The 18,555-nt window shown below is 53.2% G+C and overlaps 1 protein-coding gene and 1 pseudogene across 1 annotated transcript in view; one reads left to right on the forward strand and one right to left on the reverse strand.

Annotated features, from left to right (window-relative positions):
* LOC112396501 (E3 ubiquitin-protein ligase RBBP6-like) overlaps positions 1-509 on the forward strand; it is a 74,841-nt pseudogene extending 74,332 nt beyond the window's left edge.
* A 564-nt stretch (positions 510-1,073) lies between these two features.
* DLG5 (discs large MAGUK scaffold protein 5) overlaps positions 1,074-18,555 on the reverse strand; it is a 118,055-nt gene continuing 100,573 nt past the window's right edge. The window contains exons 22-32 of the mRNA XM_024740248.1: positions 18,355-18,488; positions 17,514-17,660; positions 15,938-16,121; positions 15,200-15,348; positions 14,123-14,293; positions 13,042-13,238; positions 6,924-7,067; positions 6,534-6,661; positions 5,144-5,253; positions 4,326-4,435; positions 1,074-2,835 (exon numbers count right to left, since the gene is read on the reverse strand). Of these exons, the coding sequence (XP_024596016.1) occupies positions 2,732-2,835; positions 4,326-4,435; positions 5,144-5,253; positions 6,534-6,661; positions 6,924-7,067; positions 13,042-13,238; positions 14,123-14,293; positions 15,200-15,348; positions 15,938-16,121; positions 17,514-17,660; positions 18,355-18,488 (1,578 nt within the window). The 3' untranslated portion in view covers positions 1,074-2,731. The remainder of the gene's footprint in view (positions 2,836-4,325; positions 4,436-5,143; positions 5,254-6,533; positions 6,662-6,923; positions 7,068-13,041; positions 13,239-14,122; positions 14,294-15,199; positions 15,349-15,937; positions 16,122-17,513; positions 17,661-18,354; positions 18,489-18,555) is intronic.

Here is an 18,555-nt window from a genome sequence, read left to right on the forward strand (position 1 = left end):
TCATAATGCAACAAGTGTGAGCTGCTATGGCTTTGGCATCGTCGTGGACCTCTTTTAAAAGAAACCATTTCCTCAAGCGAGCATTTGTTGGGTGGGTCACAGGATCCAGGCCGCGGCACATGCCCTCCTCCCCCAAGGTCAGTGCTGAGTTTGTCAAGAAGATGTAGGCGACCCTGTGGCTGGCTTCACGCAGGCCGAGGAGCGGCGGGCTTGGGACCCGGCCGGCTGCACAGGCCCTCCCCTCCTCTCCACGACCACAGTCCGACGCAGCTCGGCGACTCCTGTGGCTGCAGGCAAGGCCAGAGGGACCTGCAGGTGAGACTGCAGGGTCCACAGTGGAGCTGCACCCGTGGGCCATGACCAGGGAGGCACTGGCGCTGAGTCGGCCCCTGCTGGCCCAGCCTCTGGCGCAGCGTGAGGCTTTTCCACGAGAGTCTGCCCTCAAGCTCCTCCGAGCAAACAGAGCAGAGGAAGAGGGCTCTGCTCTGACCTGGGTCTCGGGGCGCTAGAGAGGCAGCCCTGGCCTCCTGGCCAATTCTCCCAGCCTCCCTGCCACCCTGGAACAGACTTTCAGGCCCAAAGTGGCTACCCAGGAGAGCCGTGGGTGGTCTCGCACTACAGCCCCTGGGCCAGGCTCGGCCTTCTTCACCCGGGGGGCCCGGTCTGGGCCTCACCCCCTGGCAGACAGGGACTCGACTGAGAACACGAGGGGACACTGGCGTCCTTCAAACCCCCTTGGCTTCTCTGGGCCCAGCCCAAACCTGCATATCTGAATGGGAGCCCCCAGGGCAGGATGTGAATCTTGCACAAATCAGCTGCCGGGCCGCAAGCACTACCCACAGCTCTGCTGGACAGAGGGACACATGGGAGAGAAGGAGGGAGTCAGAGGGGCTGAGGCCACAGGTAAGAGGGGCTCCTGACCATCGTGAGAGCTGGCGAGAGCCTCACGTGGCGGCCAATTCCAGCCACCTGCCGCGGGGGAGGAAGGCTGCCTCAAATTTAGCAACAAAGAGAGGGCAGGAGGCAGGGAAAGGTGGAAACTCAATGAATGCAGGTCTCCTCACCACAACAAGTTACAGAAATTGACCTTTATTTATTGTACTAAAGTCTGTTTAACTTTCGATACAAAGGAAGGTTTTAGTACAGAAAATCCCAGTCTGTCCGAACAGTACCTGTACACACTGTACCATCACCGTCCCACCCCCGCCGCCCAGAGCAGCAGCCCCGCAGGGCGCCAGTGAGACCCCTCGACAGCCTGCAGGGGGTCCCAGTTGTCTGAGCCAGAACGCGTGTACCTGTGAAACGAAGGGCAGCACTGAGGACTGAAACGTGTCTCTTTTCCAACAACTGTGCAAGAAAATATATCCCTTTTTTAAAAAAATGTCACTATGGCTAAACTATAATCTAGTGTCTAGAATTACAAAGAATAAAATGAAATCAGCGATTTCTTGCTAGTAAAATGAAATGTTAGGAACAGTATTAAAATAGAGGTCCTACCCCAGTGACACTTACCCGGAGCCCCGTACAGTACCTATTATTAAGAGGACGCACAGTTTAAGGAGGAACCAGATCAAACCTTCAGCCAGAAACATCCAGCGTCAGAAGCGGTTAAAAAAAAAAAAACAAAAAAAAAAACAAAAAAAAAAAACAAAAACACACAAACCCCAAACAAAGCCATCCCCGTGGAGCACTGCTCATGCTGTAAGCGCTGGAGCCAAGACTAGATAGATCCCGGTTTCTCTTTTTTTGAGTTTTGACAGTGACTGCACTAATCCTTAAGCTTCTGTAAGGGTTCTCTGCTCAAAGTCTGAAACACGAATGTTTTTATATCAAGTAGAGCTGATGTGCCCGACCCACTCTAGAGCGCTTAGGAATTACCCTGCAAAATCTGCACTGGTAAAGGCTGTCACTATTCACAGAACCTAAAGAGGACCCAGTGGCATGCATCAGCCCCAGCCTAACACCCTGCCTGGAACCGGCTGCGTCACAGTGAACCCATGAAGCTCCGAGGACCAGAGAGAACGCTGGAATCATGGATGCAGGTGGACGAGAAGAGGACGCAGAGGGCAGGAGACAAAGTCTGAGGGACACGTCCGCGAGACGGGCCCGAGTCGCCCTCCTCTGTGCAGGAGGGGAATACACTGCCGCCGGAGAGTCTGCCCCACAAAGGCACTGGTTCCGCGCCCGCCGATGGTCGAACCATCAGCACTCGCAGGTCCTTCCAGGAGAGGTGCCACCAAGGAGCATGAAGTCTGTCAAAGCTCTGGTCCCACTGACAAGAACCTCCCAAAGCAAAGCGGCCCCCAGCGAGGTTCCAGAGTCGTCTCGCTGAAAACAGGCACAAAACCAACACCAAAGCGACAGTGAGGAAAAGGGCAGGGGCTGGGCAGCGACAACATGGAGCCGTTCAAGTAAACATAAACAACCAAATACTTAGAAAAGGCTTGTAAACTTGTGATCTGAAAGGTTCTCTTTGCAGCATCTCTGATGAGCTGGCTACGAGAAAGGTTGGTGTCGAGCCCCTCTACAGAGTCTTCTGTCTTACAGCGCACGAGTGAGAGGAATAGAGTCTGCGGCCCTCTGTCTACAAAGGAGGTGCTTCTGGAGTCCTGCTTCATGGATCCTTCCCCTTCACGTTTATATACAGAGACGTCTATCTTTAGTCGCTAAAGAGAGCTGAGCCAGGCAGTCACGCCGGTGGCCAAGCTGCAGCTGTCCCCAGCACCGAGTTCTAGAGAGGGCTGGCTGGGATCCACAGGACTTTATTTTGCTCTTGATTGACCATTGCCAAGATCTGAGCGCAAATGCTCGACAGGGCTCCTCCCTGGACGACCCCTGCAAGAGAGCCCCCAAACACACACGTCATTGGCCCAGAGGAAGACCCCAGGGTGAAGGCAAATAAACACATCTTTTACTCTTCCTGGCGTTCTGCCTGTTTTGAGCTACCTGGCCCTCCTGCCCCACTCCCGCCTCTCACTCTCTTCCATCAGTGAGAAATTGGAAAAGAAAAAATAAAGAGTTGAGTGCAAATCACTTCGGCTTTTTACCTATCCCTCTCGGCAACTGTTCCATAGGATGTTAAAATTTTACGCTCAAATGAAAGCTGGTGTCCCATTTTGCCAGGCTGCCCTGGTCCCTGTAACAGGGATGACAGGATCTGACCACACACATGAATTGCCAGGCCCCACTGCAATGATGCTCTGGGCTGCTCTGCCTAGTCATGCAATGGGGAGTCCCAGCACACTGGAAGGCAGTCTGGGCTGTGTTGTGATGGTCCAATCGGCAGCAGGATTCTACAGGTGACAAGGTTGGGTCTCGGAAGCTGGGCATCCCATGGCCCAGAGAAGATTCCCAGCAAAGATGATGGAATGTCTCCAGCTCTGGCTCAGGCCTGCTCTGCAGGCTTTCAGCACCACAGCCCGGCAGACACTAGACCAGGGCTCTCTGCGGGATCCACGGAACAGCGCCGAGCGCTGGCTGCTTGCCACAGAAATGGACAGCGAGGGTTTAGAAACTGCTATGGAAATGTGACAGAGTAATTTTACATCTGTTGAATCTTACAAAAAGTCAAGGCTTTTATTTTGTTAAGTTTTGGAGTTTTTAATGTTCTCTTCTCTAGTAACTGTTAATGTATCTGACTGAAAAACTGGCCTGTAATGGACTGGAAATTAAAACACAAACACACATGACACATACGTAGACAGAAGCACCAAGGCTGGGTTTTGAGGCCAAATGTTGCATGAGAAGCACCGAACTAGATCATAACACTCGCCACAAGTTCATTAAAATCACTGTCTCCACCCCTCTGTGGCCATGGTGTTATTATGCCCCCTACAAATGACTGATTTCATGGAAGAGGTTGAAAGTCACCAAGTGAAATGGCAGTTGGTCAGCTGGAACCCTGCTTCTTCTGGTTTGCTTTGTTTCCAAGACCAGAGAGAGTGAAGGTGCAGCTTATCTTCAAACTTCACTGCAAAACTGGCCTGACCTGGAAGGCACTGGGGACAGATGGTCACGGCCACCACCGCCGTGCTACCCGCCCAGGGAACGCTGGAGCTGTGCTACAGGGCGCCTGTGCAGCCACCACACAGGGCCAGACTGTGACCCAAGGCCAGAATTAGTGGACTTTACCTTTGGACCTGCAACTTCCTGAAGCTGCCCTGGGCCTGCCATCAGACCAGCTGTGACGAAAGTGCTCACTGTGACGGCATCCACCGGGCACCCCGGAAGTGCGGGCTGTTACCACTTCTAGGAAGGACGTCCTTGGGAAGCCTGCATCCGTCCCTGCCGCCTGCTCCTCCTCTGCAGGCCTGACGCACACCTACCTGTGAAGAACCTGCTGTACTCCTGCTCAGTCTTCTGAGCCGTCTCAAACTGCTCTTTGGAATGCCTCTGAGTCACCTTGTCCTTCAGGTAGATGGGGTCTCTCTGCTCCCTGTTGGGACATCCAGGGAACCAGGCTGAGCTTCTCACCTCCCCCCCGGCCCTCCCTCCTCTTTGCTTCTCTGCCCAGAGTAACAGGGGTCTCCACCATCACAGGGACCCCGTGGGCTCCCCTGGTAAAGCACAGCCTGCAGGCTCCACGGGGCGCTCCGGGCAGAGAGGGGCAAGGTGGGAACCCCAGTGTGTGCACACAGAGACCAGACACCTCAGCTGGCGCCCGAGTGCAGGTATCAGAAGCCCGGAAGCACAGAAAGGCAAAGTGGAGGAGGGCCTTGGCAAGCCGTTAGCCCAACCCGCACAGAAACTCAAGCCCAGTGGGAGCAAAGGCCCATCCACATCACAAAGCAGCTCCTGGCAGAGCTGGACCCAGGCCAGGCCACCCGGTTCCTGTGCTGTTGTGAGTGCCCAGCTGAGAGGCAGGAGAAGGGGAAAGGGGCTGGGAGTCAGGAGGGGAGACAGAAAAGCTGGACGTACTCAGGGAGCGGCGGCAGCATCCAAACAGCGCGGAGAGTGGTGTGGAGGGAGGGCTGTACTGGGTTCACATGCCTGGCTCAGTGTGAGATGGGGGCTCGAGGGGGAAGGCCGCTCCTACATGGGATGCCTATTTCAAGGCCAAGGGGCCCCCCGCCCCACGGCTTTGAGCCAGCAGCGCCTCCCCAGCAAGGCCCCAAGCCAAGCCCCCGAGGAGCCTGTCACCTACTTGATGTGTTTGGCGCTCTTGTAGTGGATGAAGATGACGATGGGGTAGATGTGCATGTGGTGTAGCCGCTCAATGGCGTGGGGGGCGACGTCCAGGAGACAGTGCCGGTTCTGGGGGGAGGGAGAGAGTGAACACCTGGGCAGGTGCGTGGCCAGGGCCTCAGGAACACTGGACACTCCAGCCTTCCTCTGCTACCGATGGGCCCCACCCCTCCCCTGACACTGCCCTGCCTTGCCCTGTAAGTGAACATACAAGGTTCTACCAACGAACGAGGCGGCAAAACCAGTCTTTTGTTAAGACCACACACGATACACAGAGGGGAAACCTCATCTGGGAAAATCTCTCCCCACAAGCCGTCAGCTGTGGTGATGGTCCAGGCTGGGAACCGGGCCAAGCGGGGTCTGGACGACCCCACTCCAAACTCCCTTTCCTGCCTTCACCCAGATATAGGAAAGCGCTTCCTAAAGCGCTACCCGACCTGGCCTCAGAAACCTTACTTCTGCCAGTCTGGGCAAAAGAAGATGCGGAGACTCGGCGGGGGGGCTGAAGCAGGGGAGGGGGGAGTGTGGGTCTTTGCATGGCTGTGATTGAAATGCATCCCATGGATCCCCTGAGCCTCCAGGCAGAGTACGAGCCAAAGGCAGGCCACGGGCACCCTGAAAGCTCCACTGAGGGGGTCCACCCTTTGGCAGGCTTCCTAACGTCCTGGGGCACCCCTGACTGGAGCTCGTCCACTTTAACTGGGCAGTCTGCACTGACAGCTATAAGAAGTCAACTCCCTCACGTAACAGGAGGGATCCAAAGCCTGGCGGGGTAAACTGACCACCCAGGAAGGATGCAGCCCAGAAAGCGCCCACATCCTCAGACTTGTGAGCGATGCTTTTCCAAAAGATTTCCCCACTTCCCCTCATACTACCTGGCAAACAGACCCCGGCGTGTTCACAAGCCTAAAGGCCCATGGCAACGGCTCTTATCCTTGCAGGGTCGTGGCCCTGATGGAAGCCGTGCCCCTGTCCCGAGAATAAGGCACACCAGCTCAGCACACAAGCTCAGCAGAGGCATTCTGGGACCCTGTTGTAGAAAGCCCTGCGAGGGGCCTTTCCTAGAGTTCAAAGCTGTCGTCAGAGCCCCTCAGAGAGGGAGAGGTGACACACGCACAGGGCGACTTTTGCCCAGGACTAGCTTCCTACTCACGAAAGCGGAAGCACAAGAAGCAACGGGGGCCAGCCCCCTGTAGGTTAACTCAGACTAACGGGACACAGGCAAGCTCATGAAGGTCCGAGAGACATGCAGGGCAGATGTGCAAAGGTACAGAGCCCGGACACAAACTGGGGTCCAAACCCCGGACTCAGAGAGGTGCCCCCATCCCTTGGTCTGAAGCAACAGGTACCTTTTCTGTGATCTCCTTTATGGAAGCCACTGTGGTCACGTCAAAGTGGCCACTCCTCCGCTTATAGTCGACAAACAGGCAGTCTTTGACGCCCCGCTCGATGGCCTGCTGGGAGGCCTTCATCACCTCTGCAAAGCACAGACACAGGAATCAGGAATGCCCTGGCACCATGAGCCGTCACTGCACGGGCCAGGAAGAACGCTGCGCAGAAGAGACTTTAGGAACCCAGCCCTGCTGCCCTCGCTCCTGGACAAAGAACCAGAGGCTGCACACTGATCTGAGCCAAGTCCAGGGGACTCTGAAACATCCTGGGATCCATGCCCGGGAACAGGGGGATGAACACAAACACAGGGACAGACACAGCCCAGCAGGCACGTGGGCATCCCTTACCAAGGGGGCATCTGCAGAACTTGCCGGGCACCTCATTCACGAGCATTTCCTTCACCACATCCAGTAAAGGCCCCAGGATCAAGACGGGCCTCAGGGAAGTGCAGTCCACCTTCTGGACCCGCTGATAGGCAAGGCTCACCGAATCTGAGGGAGAGAGGGGAGCAGTGTCACGGACACCCACCTGGAGCAGAGGGAGGAAGGGGAGGGGCTGGGGACCCACGGCTCCCCTGACCTTGCTTTTACCCCAGGAAGGCCCACCTCCTTCACTCCACAAATCCGGAGCCAGCTACCCTGGTTTGTCTGGGACTTGCCCAGTTGTAGCACTGAGAGTCCCATACCCTGGGCACACCGGGGCCCGGCCGCTCCTGGAGTCCAGCACAGTGTCCCTGCTCCACGGACACCCAAGACACTGCAGCACTTCATCCCGCTCAAATGCTTCCGCGTGTGTCCAATGCACCCTCCCCTCACCCCTAGTATATATTCTCTGCTCTCTAGAGAGGCAACCTCCCCTGAGGTAGGTGTGGTCATGTGACCCAGGCCTGCCCCGTGGGGTGAGCAAACTCTCCCCCTTCCCATGAGCTGAAATGGACAGGACCGGGTGCAGTGAGCCAGCTCTGATCCTGCAGATGAGAACAACCCTCAGGAAATGACAGAGCCACAGGACAGAAGGGACCTGGCTCCCTTATGATCCCCAGAACAGAGCTGCCTCCCAGGGATTCCCCCCACCAGCTCAGACTTTTATGTGGCAGGGAAATAAGCTTCTTATCACACTTCAGCCTTTGTTGTCTGGTCTCAGTTACAGCAGTCAAACCAATATCCTAGTTGATAGATGTAGTAAAAACCTCCCCTTCCACCAAATGAATAAAAAAAATCCTTGCAGGAAGTGACCGCCTAAAAATCAGCAAGCAAATATCTTCTTGGCACCTCCCCTGTACCAATCGCTGTGCCGGCATCTCGGAAACACTTTTAAAAAGAGTAGAAAGCACAGTCCCTGCCACTGCAGAGCTCGTGCTCTAACCAGGCTCACCGACGGCAACAGGTAAGAGACAAGACAACCATACAAGAGTTGCCTGCCAGCTCCAGGCAGCGGGACAAGCAGCCTCACCCTCGGGGGGGTGGGAGTGGCGATGAGGAGGGCCAGAGCTGAGGGGAGACGGGTCGCCTGAGGTGGGCTTGTGAGGAAGGGTCAACGAGAGGTCCGGCCCGGAAGGCCCGTGACTAGGAGATGAAGGAAGACGGACCAGATGGCAGAGCTTTAGAGGTGAACACACAGGGGGGTGCTCGGTGCAGCCTCAGCTCCACAAATGCCGAGCTCACAGGCAGAAGCGCACATATTTTTTTGGTCTGATGATTATCCAGGCACGTCTATATCGCTTCCTATACAGCATTTCTCAACCTGGTGACCAGGTGATCCGTTATTAAAGCAGGGGGAGGGTTTGGTGATCACATTCACTGTCCAAGACCCCCGCATACTTGTGACTGAAGGCTCTGTGGAGTCCCAGGGCAAAGAACTTCCTCCAGGAAGAGATAAAAACACCCCCTCTTTTAAAACTTTGAACATTACAGATAAAGCCAGGCATCTTCTCCAACACCTCTTCTCCAGTCCTGGTCATCAACAGTTTCCTCATAACCACCGTCATAGTTGGTTATAAGGATATAAAGTACATCCTCTTCCAGGTGTCATTCTCACATGTTGACTTTTACAGGCTCAGAACACCTAGAAACGATGTTATGTATGTCCACGTGCTCAACAAAAATGACAAGATACATTTTGTATCATGATACATGCAAAAATACAGGACACATGCAACATTCCGCAACTCCCTCTTCTACTCAGTCTTATGCTTCCGAACCGCATCCCTGGTGATGCACATTGATCTCCCTAACTCCTTCTGAACACCCTACGGGATGGATGCCCTGCACCTATTTATCCATTTCCCTGTGTACGGACACTAAGTCACTATGTCTTCAACTTAACTTGAACAGAATCATCTTCTCCCCTAATGATTATTAACATTCCACACTGAGGGGCACCAATTTAGAAGATTCCTTTTCCTCCCCGAATAATCTGCTCTGTCGGAAGTCCTCACAGTTACAGAATCATCGGGGGCTACAGAGCATCTCGCAAGCACTAAATCCAACAAGAGTCAGAGGTCCAGAGAAAATAAAAAACTCCCTGGGAAGGGTAAATATACAGACAAATAGACAATCTGGAAGTAACCTAATGTAGTTATGAAAACTGCTTTTAAAACTGGTATAGATATTAAAACCACAAGCATAAAGGTAATAATAAAACTACGCTAATGTTCACATAATGTAAAAAGGATGTAATTGGTATCATCCATAACATAAAGGGGGTGGGGGGGTCGGGATCCCAGAGATGTAAAGTAGAGTTTTTATATAGGATTGAAATTAAGCTACCATCAGTTTACAATGAATTGTTATAACCTTAAGATGTTTTATGTAACTGCAGTGGTAACCAAAAATAAAATATCTATAAAATATACACAAAGGGAAATGAGAAGGGAATCAAAACATGTCACTATAAAAATTTTTAAAAAATCAATGAAATACAGAAGGCGGCAGCCAAGGAGGAAAAGATAGACAAAAAAGCAACAAGACATACAGAAAACAACTAACAAAATGGCAATAGTAAGTCCTTCCATATCAGTAATTACTTTAAACATAAATGGATTAAATGTCCCAATTAAATGACGTAGATTGGCTGAATGCATAAATAAAAAAGATCCAACTATATGCTGTCTACAAGAGAATCACCTAAGCTCTAAGGTCATTCATAGGCTAAAAGTGAAAGGATAGGAAAAAAAATAATTCATGCAAACGGGCACCTAAAGAGAGCAGGGGTGACCACAGCTGTATCAGACAAAATAGATTTTAAGACAAAAACTGTCACAAGAGACAAAGAAGGACATTATAGCATGATAAAAGGGTCACTTCTCCAGACAGATACAACGATCATAAACATATATGCACCCAACATCAGACTTCCCAAATAAGTGAAGTGAACACTGATGAAACTGAAGGGAGAAACAGACACCAACACAGTATTAGTAGGGGACTTCAATACCCCACTTTCAGTTATGGATAGTACAACCAGACAGAAGATCAATAAGGAAACAGCGCTTGAACAACACTACAGACCAACGGACCTAACGGATTCCCCCCTAGAGCCTCCACGGGAGTGTGGACCTGCCAGCATCTTGATCTTGGCCCGGTGGTACTGATTTTGGACTTCTGGCTTCCAGAACTGTGAGAGAATAAATGTATGCTGTGCTGACCACAAAGCTTGTGACATTTGTTACAGCAGCCCCAGGAAACAGATACACAATGAAAGCCAGAAGACAATGAATTATATCTTTAAAATGCGTAAGTAAAATATCTACCAATCTAAAATTCTATATCCAGTGAAAAATCTCCACAATGATGGGAAAATAGACCAAAAAAAACAAAAAATTAGAGAATTTGTCACCAACAAACCTGCATTACAAGAAATGCTGAAGGTCACCATAACATCAAGAAAATGGTAGTTATATGAGGTAAAGGATGTGTTAAACTAACCTTATTGTGGTAGACCGTTTTCAACATATACACCTATCAAATTATCATCCTGTACACCTTAAACTCACACAATATTATGTGCCAGTTATATCTCAATTAAGATGGAAAAAAAAGAAATGCTGAAGGGAGTGTTCAGCTGAAAGAAAAGGTCAGAAGGAAAGAGAATTGCAGGAAGGAATGAAGAATAATGGAGAGGATAAATATAAGTGAATAACTGACATGCAAATCAGTAACACTGTTGGATTTAAAATATATGTAAAATGAAAATGATAATGCAAAAGGTGGGGGGGAGGTAAAGAAGTCGTCACAGTGCTCTGATGTTTTAGAATTAATAGAGAAGCGGTCAAAGCAACGATTCATGTTAGCAGTAGGTCAGAGATATATATCATGAGGGTTGCTGGAATCTACCCCCTCCCACCACCAAAGAGTAAAACAAAATGATTAACTAAAAACTAACAGATGGGGGGACAGAATAATAAAAATGCTTGATTAATCCAAAAGGAAGAAAAGGAAGTGAAGGGAACATAAAACAGGCAGGACAACAGAAAACAAACTGGAAGACGGTAAATATATCAGTCATGATTTAATCAGTGATTAAACACTCTGATTAAACAAGCAAGATTGTCACAGGTGTGTTCAAATTGTGAAAACGCCTCAGGATGTACACTTTTCTGTAGATGTATGTGCGCTTTTCTATACATATATTATATCTCAATAAAATGAAAAAAGATGAAGTATCACAGTGGGTTGAAAAAACCCTACATGCTGCCTACAGAGCCACATAAATATAAAGCTACAGAAAAGTATAAAAGGATGGAAAAAGACAAACTATGCAAACACTTAACCAAAAGAAAACTGATGTGTTAATAATACTTAAACAAAATAGACTTTAAGGCCAGAAACATTTCTAGACATAAAGAAGGACATAATGATAAAAGAGTCAACTTAACAGTAAGATATAACAATTTAGAAATAACAATTTAAAGACCACTTCAAAATACATTAATGAAAGAAAAGAAAAAATAACCCACTGAAGAACTGAAAGGAAGGCTAGACATATGGCTGTTTTCCAAAGACATCCACTAGACATACACCAGATACACCAGAGATGGTATCTACAGAAGAAAAAGGAAGGGAGAATCAAGCAGCTATTACTGCCAAAAGGTGAAGAGTCTATTTTACATTTAAAAATGTAAAAACCCACTCTTAGCTCGAAGGCCATATAAAAACAGCCAGACTTGACCCATAGGCTATGGCTTGCCAACCCCTGTCCTCACTGACAGTGACCTGCGGGCCATGAACAAAGGTGGGACTCACTCAACTCACTGTGACTAAGGCCCTAACTGAAACAATAAATAAGGAAGGAAAGGAGGAGGAAACCAGCTGTCCCACCTTCTGAGGCCCACTGCCACCTCCACACCCTGCTAGCAGGGAGGACACACCTTCTAGGACAGTGGACACACACGGGGGTCCTCGGAGCAGCATTCACAGGAGGCTCCTGCTTCACAGGACAAATGAACCCTTCCACCGGGCAATCTGCCGAATGATGTCTGATGCTGCCTAATACGCAACTCCAGGACTGGGTCAGCACCTGGCCCTGGGAGGATCTTGGAAGAATGGACACAGGAGGGGACTTCCCTGGTGGCGCCGTGGTTAAGTATCTGCCTGCCAATGCAGGGGACGCGGGTCAGATCCCTGGACCGGGAAGGTCCCACATGCCACGGAGCAACTAAGCCCATGCGCCACAACTACCAAGCCTGTGCTCAAGAGCCCGTAAGCCACAACTACTGAGCCCACGCACCACAACTACTGAAGCCCGCACGCCTAGAGCCCGTGCTCCGCAACAAGAGAAGCCACCGCTGTGAGAAGCCCGCGCGCCGCAACTAGAGAAAGCCTGCGTGCAGCAACGAAGACCCAACACGGCCAAAAAAAAAATAAGAAAAAAAGAATGGACACACACAGGAGTAAGGCCAAACACGGCCAAAGATCTGCACAGTGGCCCTTGGTCACCAGCAAGCAGCCAGTAATAACCTAAAAACAAACTGGAAGCAATGCACTGGACAGAGACTGCATTTTGCACACCCAGTACCCATCTTTTCTTTATTCCTTACTAACAGAACCTGCATTACTGAAGCCAGCAGGTCACCAGTGAAAGTCCTGCCTTCTCAGCCTCCCTCGCAGACTGAGCGGCCAATGAGGAATAAGTGGGAGACCAAGGGTGGGGTTTCCAGGTAAGCTGTTTAAAGAGGCACACTTTTGCCGTGCCCCTTCCTCCTCCCTGCTGCCTGAACGTGGACATGATGGCAGAAGCTGCAATGACCATGGGAAGACCTTGAGGATGGAAGCCACACCCTACAGGTGGTAGACACTCTGAAGACAGTAGCACCGCCATCCCAACCCAGACACACATCCCTGGATCAGTTACGTGTGAAAGCAAAGCAAACTTCTATCTTGTTTAAGTCACTGTGGTGAGGCTCCTGTGGTCAACAGCACACCTCATCCTGCGAGCCTGCTGGAGAAAGCCAGCCCAGCCACTTGCCTTCAAAGAGTGGAATGGAGTCGTTGGAAAAGGTGTCCAAGGCAAGGAGGTCTCTCCCATCTTTGGACCCGCTGCGTTTATGCTTATGTTTCCTCCGAAAGAAGGACCTGCGTGCAGCCGCCGAGAGCGTCTTTGCGGTGGTGTTGTCATCCTTGACTTCAGACATGCTGAGCCTCCGGGAGAATTCTTGGTCCATCCTGTGGACAAGAGTTCAGCAGTGCTGCGGAGGGCCCAGGGACCATCACCTCCCCGCATGCCCAGCCACGAGGAGAGCCACAGCTGGGACTCCAGGCTCCTCCCACATTCTCTACAGGTTTCCTGGCCGCTTCACCACCCACGCTACTGAGGACGCCATGGTACCACTGCTGTGAGGGTGATACACACACACCAGTGCTGGGCAAGCTCTCAGAATACAGGGCCACCTCCTAGAGTCAGACGAGGGTCAGAAGGAGCTGCTAAGACAGCCTTCACGCGTGACCACTACAAGTTATGCCTCCTGCCACCAAGAGGAACGAAGCACAGATAGACACTGTAACACAGGAAGAACCTTGAAAAACATCATGCCAAGGATAAGAAGCCAGTCAAAAAAGACCATGTGCTATATGACTCCATTCACGTGAAAGTCCAGACAGGGAAGTCTACAGAGACAGAACGATCAGTGGTCGCTCAGGGTTGACAGGAGGGGGCAGGGCAGACAGAAAGACAAGGCGGGGCAGCTAACGGGGCTTCTCCCTGAGGTGACGAAAATGTTCTCAAATTGACTACGGTGATGGTTGCACATCTGTGAAAATACTAAAAGCCAGTGAACTGTACACTTTGGGTAAATTGTATGGTATGTGAATCGTGTCTCAACAAACCTGTTAAAAACAAAAGAGTGCTGTCTCCTAAGTTGCCCCTGTGCTTCTGTACAGCACTGACCTACACTAGGACCAAAACTGCTTTTCGGACAAGCAATCGTGGGAAAACGTACAGACCAGAAGCTGATCAGTATAAACCCCCACGAGCCCCAGCCCGCATCCCACGGGGCATCCCCACAGGTGCCGCCCGCCCCAGCCCCAGGCCCAGACTCGCGAACACTCACACGTATTTGCTGGGAATCTGCCCGCGCTGGATCTTCTGGGCATTCTCATCCAGCTGCCAGGCCGTCCAGGACCCAAATGAGCCCTGGGGCAAGGTGTCATCCACGTAGAGGATGTCATCTTTCTTAAAGCTCAGCTCATGCTCCACCTCTGCCAGCCGCTCATAGAGGGCCCTGGACCGGGCAATGGAGAGGGCAGGTCAGGCCGCTGGCCACCCTTTGCAGCCATTCTCCTAGAGCCACTCTCCTGCTCTGAACTTCCCCCAGACCGCAGAGGCTGATCAGGACCAGCCTCTCCCCAGCCTCGCAGTGGTTCCCAAAGAGGGGAGCCCAGGCTCTACATGACAGGACAGAGACTGCCCTGTCCTCCCCCGAGACCAGGCTCCCTGGAGACAAGGGCTGCCTCATGCCCATCACATAAAAGACTTCTTGCCAAGGACCAAGGCCGTTATCTCCATTCCAGATGGGCCTTTCCCATTTGCGTCCCTCCCCTGAGTCAAGGCTGACGGTTCCTACAGACTAGAAACTTCCCAGAAGGGAAACATGCCATCCTCAACGAAGGAGGGGTTCCCTAGAGACAGGGACCCCCCCACCCCGACCTCACGGTACACGGTCGATCAGTGCTTTCCATTCTCGTGTGGCCTCAGATCTTAGGGGACATGAAGAAAGCTGAGCACCTCCCAGAAAACGCCCGATGCCTGCCTCAGACACACACTGCATATAGTACTTCGGGGTGCCGTGGATGCCTTGACACCCACACACGCTGCAGAAGGATCTGCAGACCTGGGTCAGAGGAGTCCGGGAGAGGAGCCTAGCCCACAGGAAAGTGAGGCTCTGTGGTCTCAAACTTCCCCACCAGGCCCTAAACCCTTAAGAGGGAGCCCATCTGGCCCTGGGAGCTTTCGAGGGTTTTTCTAAGTCATAAGCATCTCGTCGTGAGCTTCCAATTTGGGGCCCAAGTAATAATGCTCACGGCCCCACCCTCTGGGGGCAAGAAACATGGGGACATTCACAGGGAACAACCTTCACCGAAAGCCCCTCCCCTAGGCCCAAGTCCCCGGCAACCCTGGCCACTGGTACCTGATATAGAAGCTGTCGCCAGGCAGGCCCTTGACCTTGGTGAACTCCTCAGGGCGGTACTGCACCTTCAGGCGGACGCTGTCCTTGGGCTTCAGCATCTCCACATAGACCTCCTCCACCGTCTTGTTGCGCACGTCCAGACCACCGTACTACCCAGAGACGGAGGACTGGGGTCAGAGGGCAGAAGCTGGGCATCTTGGGCACCCGCGAGAGGCCAGGTGTAGGGTAAGGGTGAGACTCAGCATCCCGTTCACTGGGCATCCATCTGCCCCACCTCCGCAGGTAAGGCTGAGTCCTCTGCTGAGTGTCTGCTCTACCCTCAACAGCTGCTCCCAGGAGAAACCCTGTTCTAGTCCCCCCGCAAGTAAGGCTTATTGGAAACACAGCCCTTCACCTCGCTTATGCTCCTTGCTATCTTTGAGTACCTACGACCCACCTCCCCCACCCAACAGGAGACCCAGTGAGCGGGAGATGGCCCTTGCCATCAGACCAGTCTTGAGTCCTCCCACTGACAACAGCAGAGCATCTCCCCTCCGGACACCAGTGCCCAAGCCAGGGCCCCCCTGCCCGCTTCCCCATGATCTACCCAGCAGGGGTCTGGGCGGCATCCAACACCCACACACAGCGGTCGCCAGCAGAGGCTGTGCTCCTCCACCTCCTGTGCCAACTGAGACGGCGGCAAGCCCGACGTGTGGGCGGAGAGCAGCCCGGCTGCTGCTCAGAGGGCGCAGAACTCACCTCAAGGATGAGGTCCCCAGGCACGAGGCCGTCGGGGCCCTTGGCAGGACTGTCGTCCTCCACCTCGGCCACGAACACCCCATGCAGGTTCCCACCACATAAGTGCACGCCAAGCTCCAGCTGGGACTTCTTAATGAGAACAACTCGTGGTTCTGGGGTCTTCTTGGTGGCATCTCCCACCATCCTTATGGGGGGGAAAATGAAGCTCTTCAATTGTGCACAGGGAGGGAGGAAGACATGAGAAAGATGAAACAGTGGTGACGCCCTAACCGTTTTCTGCTGCCCGCCCCCCGCCACGGTCTCACGAGCTCTCAGAACCACAGGAGCCGGGAGGCGGGCCGACACAGCCTCTAGTTCTAGTGACCCGGTTTGTAAGCAGGATGCTGAGGTTTGGTAGAGGTGAACACATGACCCCGGGTCACAAAGCCACTTGGGAACAGAGTGGAAATCAACACCCCTGCTTTCCAGCCCAGCTGTCCATCACACACCATGGGCTATGTCTTGCCCACCTGGACTGCACTTGTTTTCCTAACTCTATTCTCCTGCAGAGAACTGCAGAGCCAGGCTCACCATCCAGGGCACAACTCATCCAGCAAATGTTTACTGAGCAGCTTCTATGGCCCAGATGGCACTAAACCAAGAAGCAGGGCCCCTTGCCATCAAGGAACTCACAGCACAGGGACACTGAAAGGCTGGCAAACAAACTGAGTGAAGGAGACGGGACAGCAACGGAACCGAATGAGCAGGACCTCAGCAGGGGAGCCAGCCGGTGACGAAAATTTTGCTGCAGGTAAGTGTAGCCATAATGGGCACAGTGAACGGTCACAAGTAGGAAAGCCCTGAAGATGTCCCAGCTTCCAGCCTCAAGCTTCTGTGAACAGTCCATTAAAGTCGTACCCGAGAAAGGGCTCTGTCCAAGACTGAAGAGTGACTGCCTCAGGACCCAGCCTGTGTGACCCTCCCCCACCTCCCCCGCCAGCTCTTGCCCACACTAATGCCGCTCCCTCCTCCGGACATCTCTTCACGCTCGCCCTTTGCACGGCTAACCCCTCCTCATCCTGTGATGAGCTGTGGCTTAGCTGTCACTGCCCTGCCATGCTCCTCATGACTGACCCATCGTGGCCCCTGGCGCCCCTCCCAGCACTCTGGCCGTGCTGCACATGCCTGGACACTGGTCTGCCACCCTCAAACCTAGAGCTCCTTGGGGGCAACACTGCTGTTGATGGCCAGAACCTGGGGCCTGGCTGGGGGATGACCGTGGGATTCTGTCTAAGGACAGAACCAGAAAACAAGTGAGTGAGAAAAGGAGGAGAGAAAGAAAAAAGGCAGAGCTAAGAATGAGTCAGTGAGAAAACGAGAGAAAAAAAGGGAGAGAGGGCAGGACGGAGGGAGGAAAAAAGAACTGGCGTGCTCCCCACCCCAAATCCTGACAAGCCGGTGTGCCGTCTGCAGCGCAGGGCGGCGCTGGGACCCACGTCCCTCAGAGGATGTGTTTGGGCCCCAACAATGACCCCCCGGACCCACCCCACTCAGCCAAGGCGCACGGATGGAAGGCTCATGGCATGCATCTGCTGACCTGGAGCTGGGGGTGCTCTGCTTGGCCGGGGGTGTGCCAGGGCCCTCGTCCTGCTCCATCAGTGGGTCAATGACAGAGGGATGCTCCGGGGTGGTGGCACCGCTGCCCTGGAGAGTGGAGTGGGGACTGACAGGGTCCAGGTGGGAGCTGGGGACAGAGGACAGGAAGAGTGAGGAGTAGCATGCAGCCGGCCGGAGCCACCCCATCTCTGGTGGTGACCGGGTCTGGGACGTGAACAAGGACCAGGTCACGCAGCTCTGTGACCCGAACCCTGAGGAGAGCAGGCGCCTCAGGAGCCTGGACTCGGTCACCCAGCTGCAGGATCTGCCTGTCCTCAACTTGGGGACCCTCTGCAAAGGGGTCAGCCTGGGGACCCATGAATTCACTGTTCTCTTTTCCTCTGCATGTGCATTTCAGCCCTTCCCTTCACAGGCGCTGCACGGCAGGGGCACGTCTCACCCTTTCCTCACCTGTCCTGCCACCCACAGCACAGAGGCAGACGGGGGCAGGTGTCCAGTGTCTGCTCGTGGAGTGGGGCCAGACCACTCTGTGGGAGCGTCCGCCCGGGGCCGCAGCTCCTGCCTGCTCCACATACCCATGCCGGGGCTCCCTGCTGCACGCGGGACCCAGCCACCTGTTTCCACACCCTATTTCAGGAGGGAAAACCATCTCTCCATACGTCCCTTCTCCAAAACCCAGGGCTGGTCGATTCCTCTCTCATGGCAGCGGAATCCCCAGAATTTGCAGCTGGCACGCAGGTCTCCCCACAGCGAGCCACGCACCCGCCGCACCCGTCTCTCTTCCTGCGGCCCCCGTGCCCCCTAGGAGGCCAGGGCCTCACCTGGACCGGGAGTGGCCGCTCAGCTGGTGCATGTGTGGGTTGTACTGGGCCAGGATGGTGATGGTGTCGCACTGCTGCCCGATGATGAGGCGGGCCTGCTGCTCCGTGGCGCTCCGCAGGTTTATGCCATTGAACTAGGAGACACCGGGAGCGGGCTCAGTGATGGGAGAGGAGGGCGTGGAGGAGGGCCTGGGCACTGGG

Source organism: Neophocaena asiaeorientalis, unplaced genomic scaffold (genome assembly GCF_003031525.2).
Source record: "Neophocaena asiaeorientalis asiaeorientalis breed wild unplaced genomic scaffold, Neophocaena_asiaeorientalis_V1.1 scaffold517, whole genome shotgun sequence".
Lineage (NCBI taxonomy): Eukaryota > Metazoa > Chordata > Mammalia > Artiodactyla > Phocoenidae > Neophocaena > Neophocaena asiaeorientalis.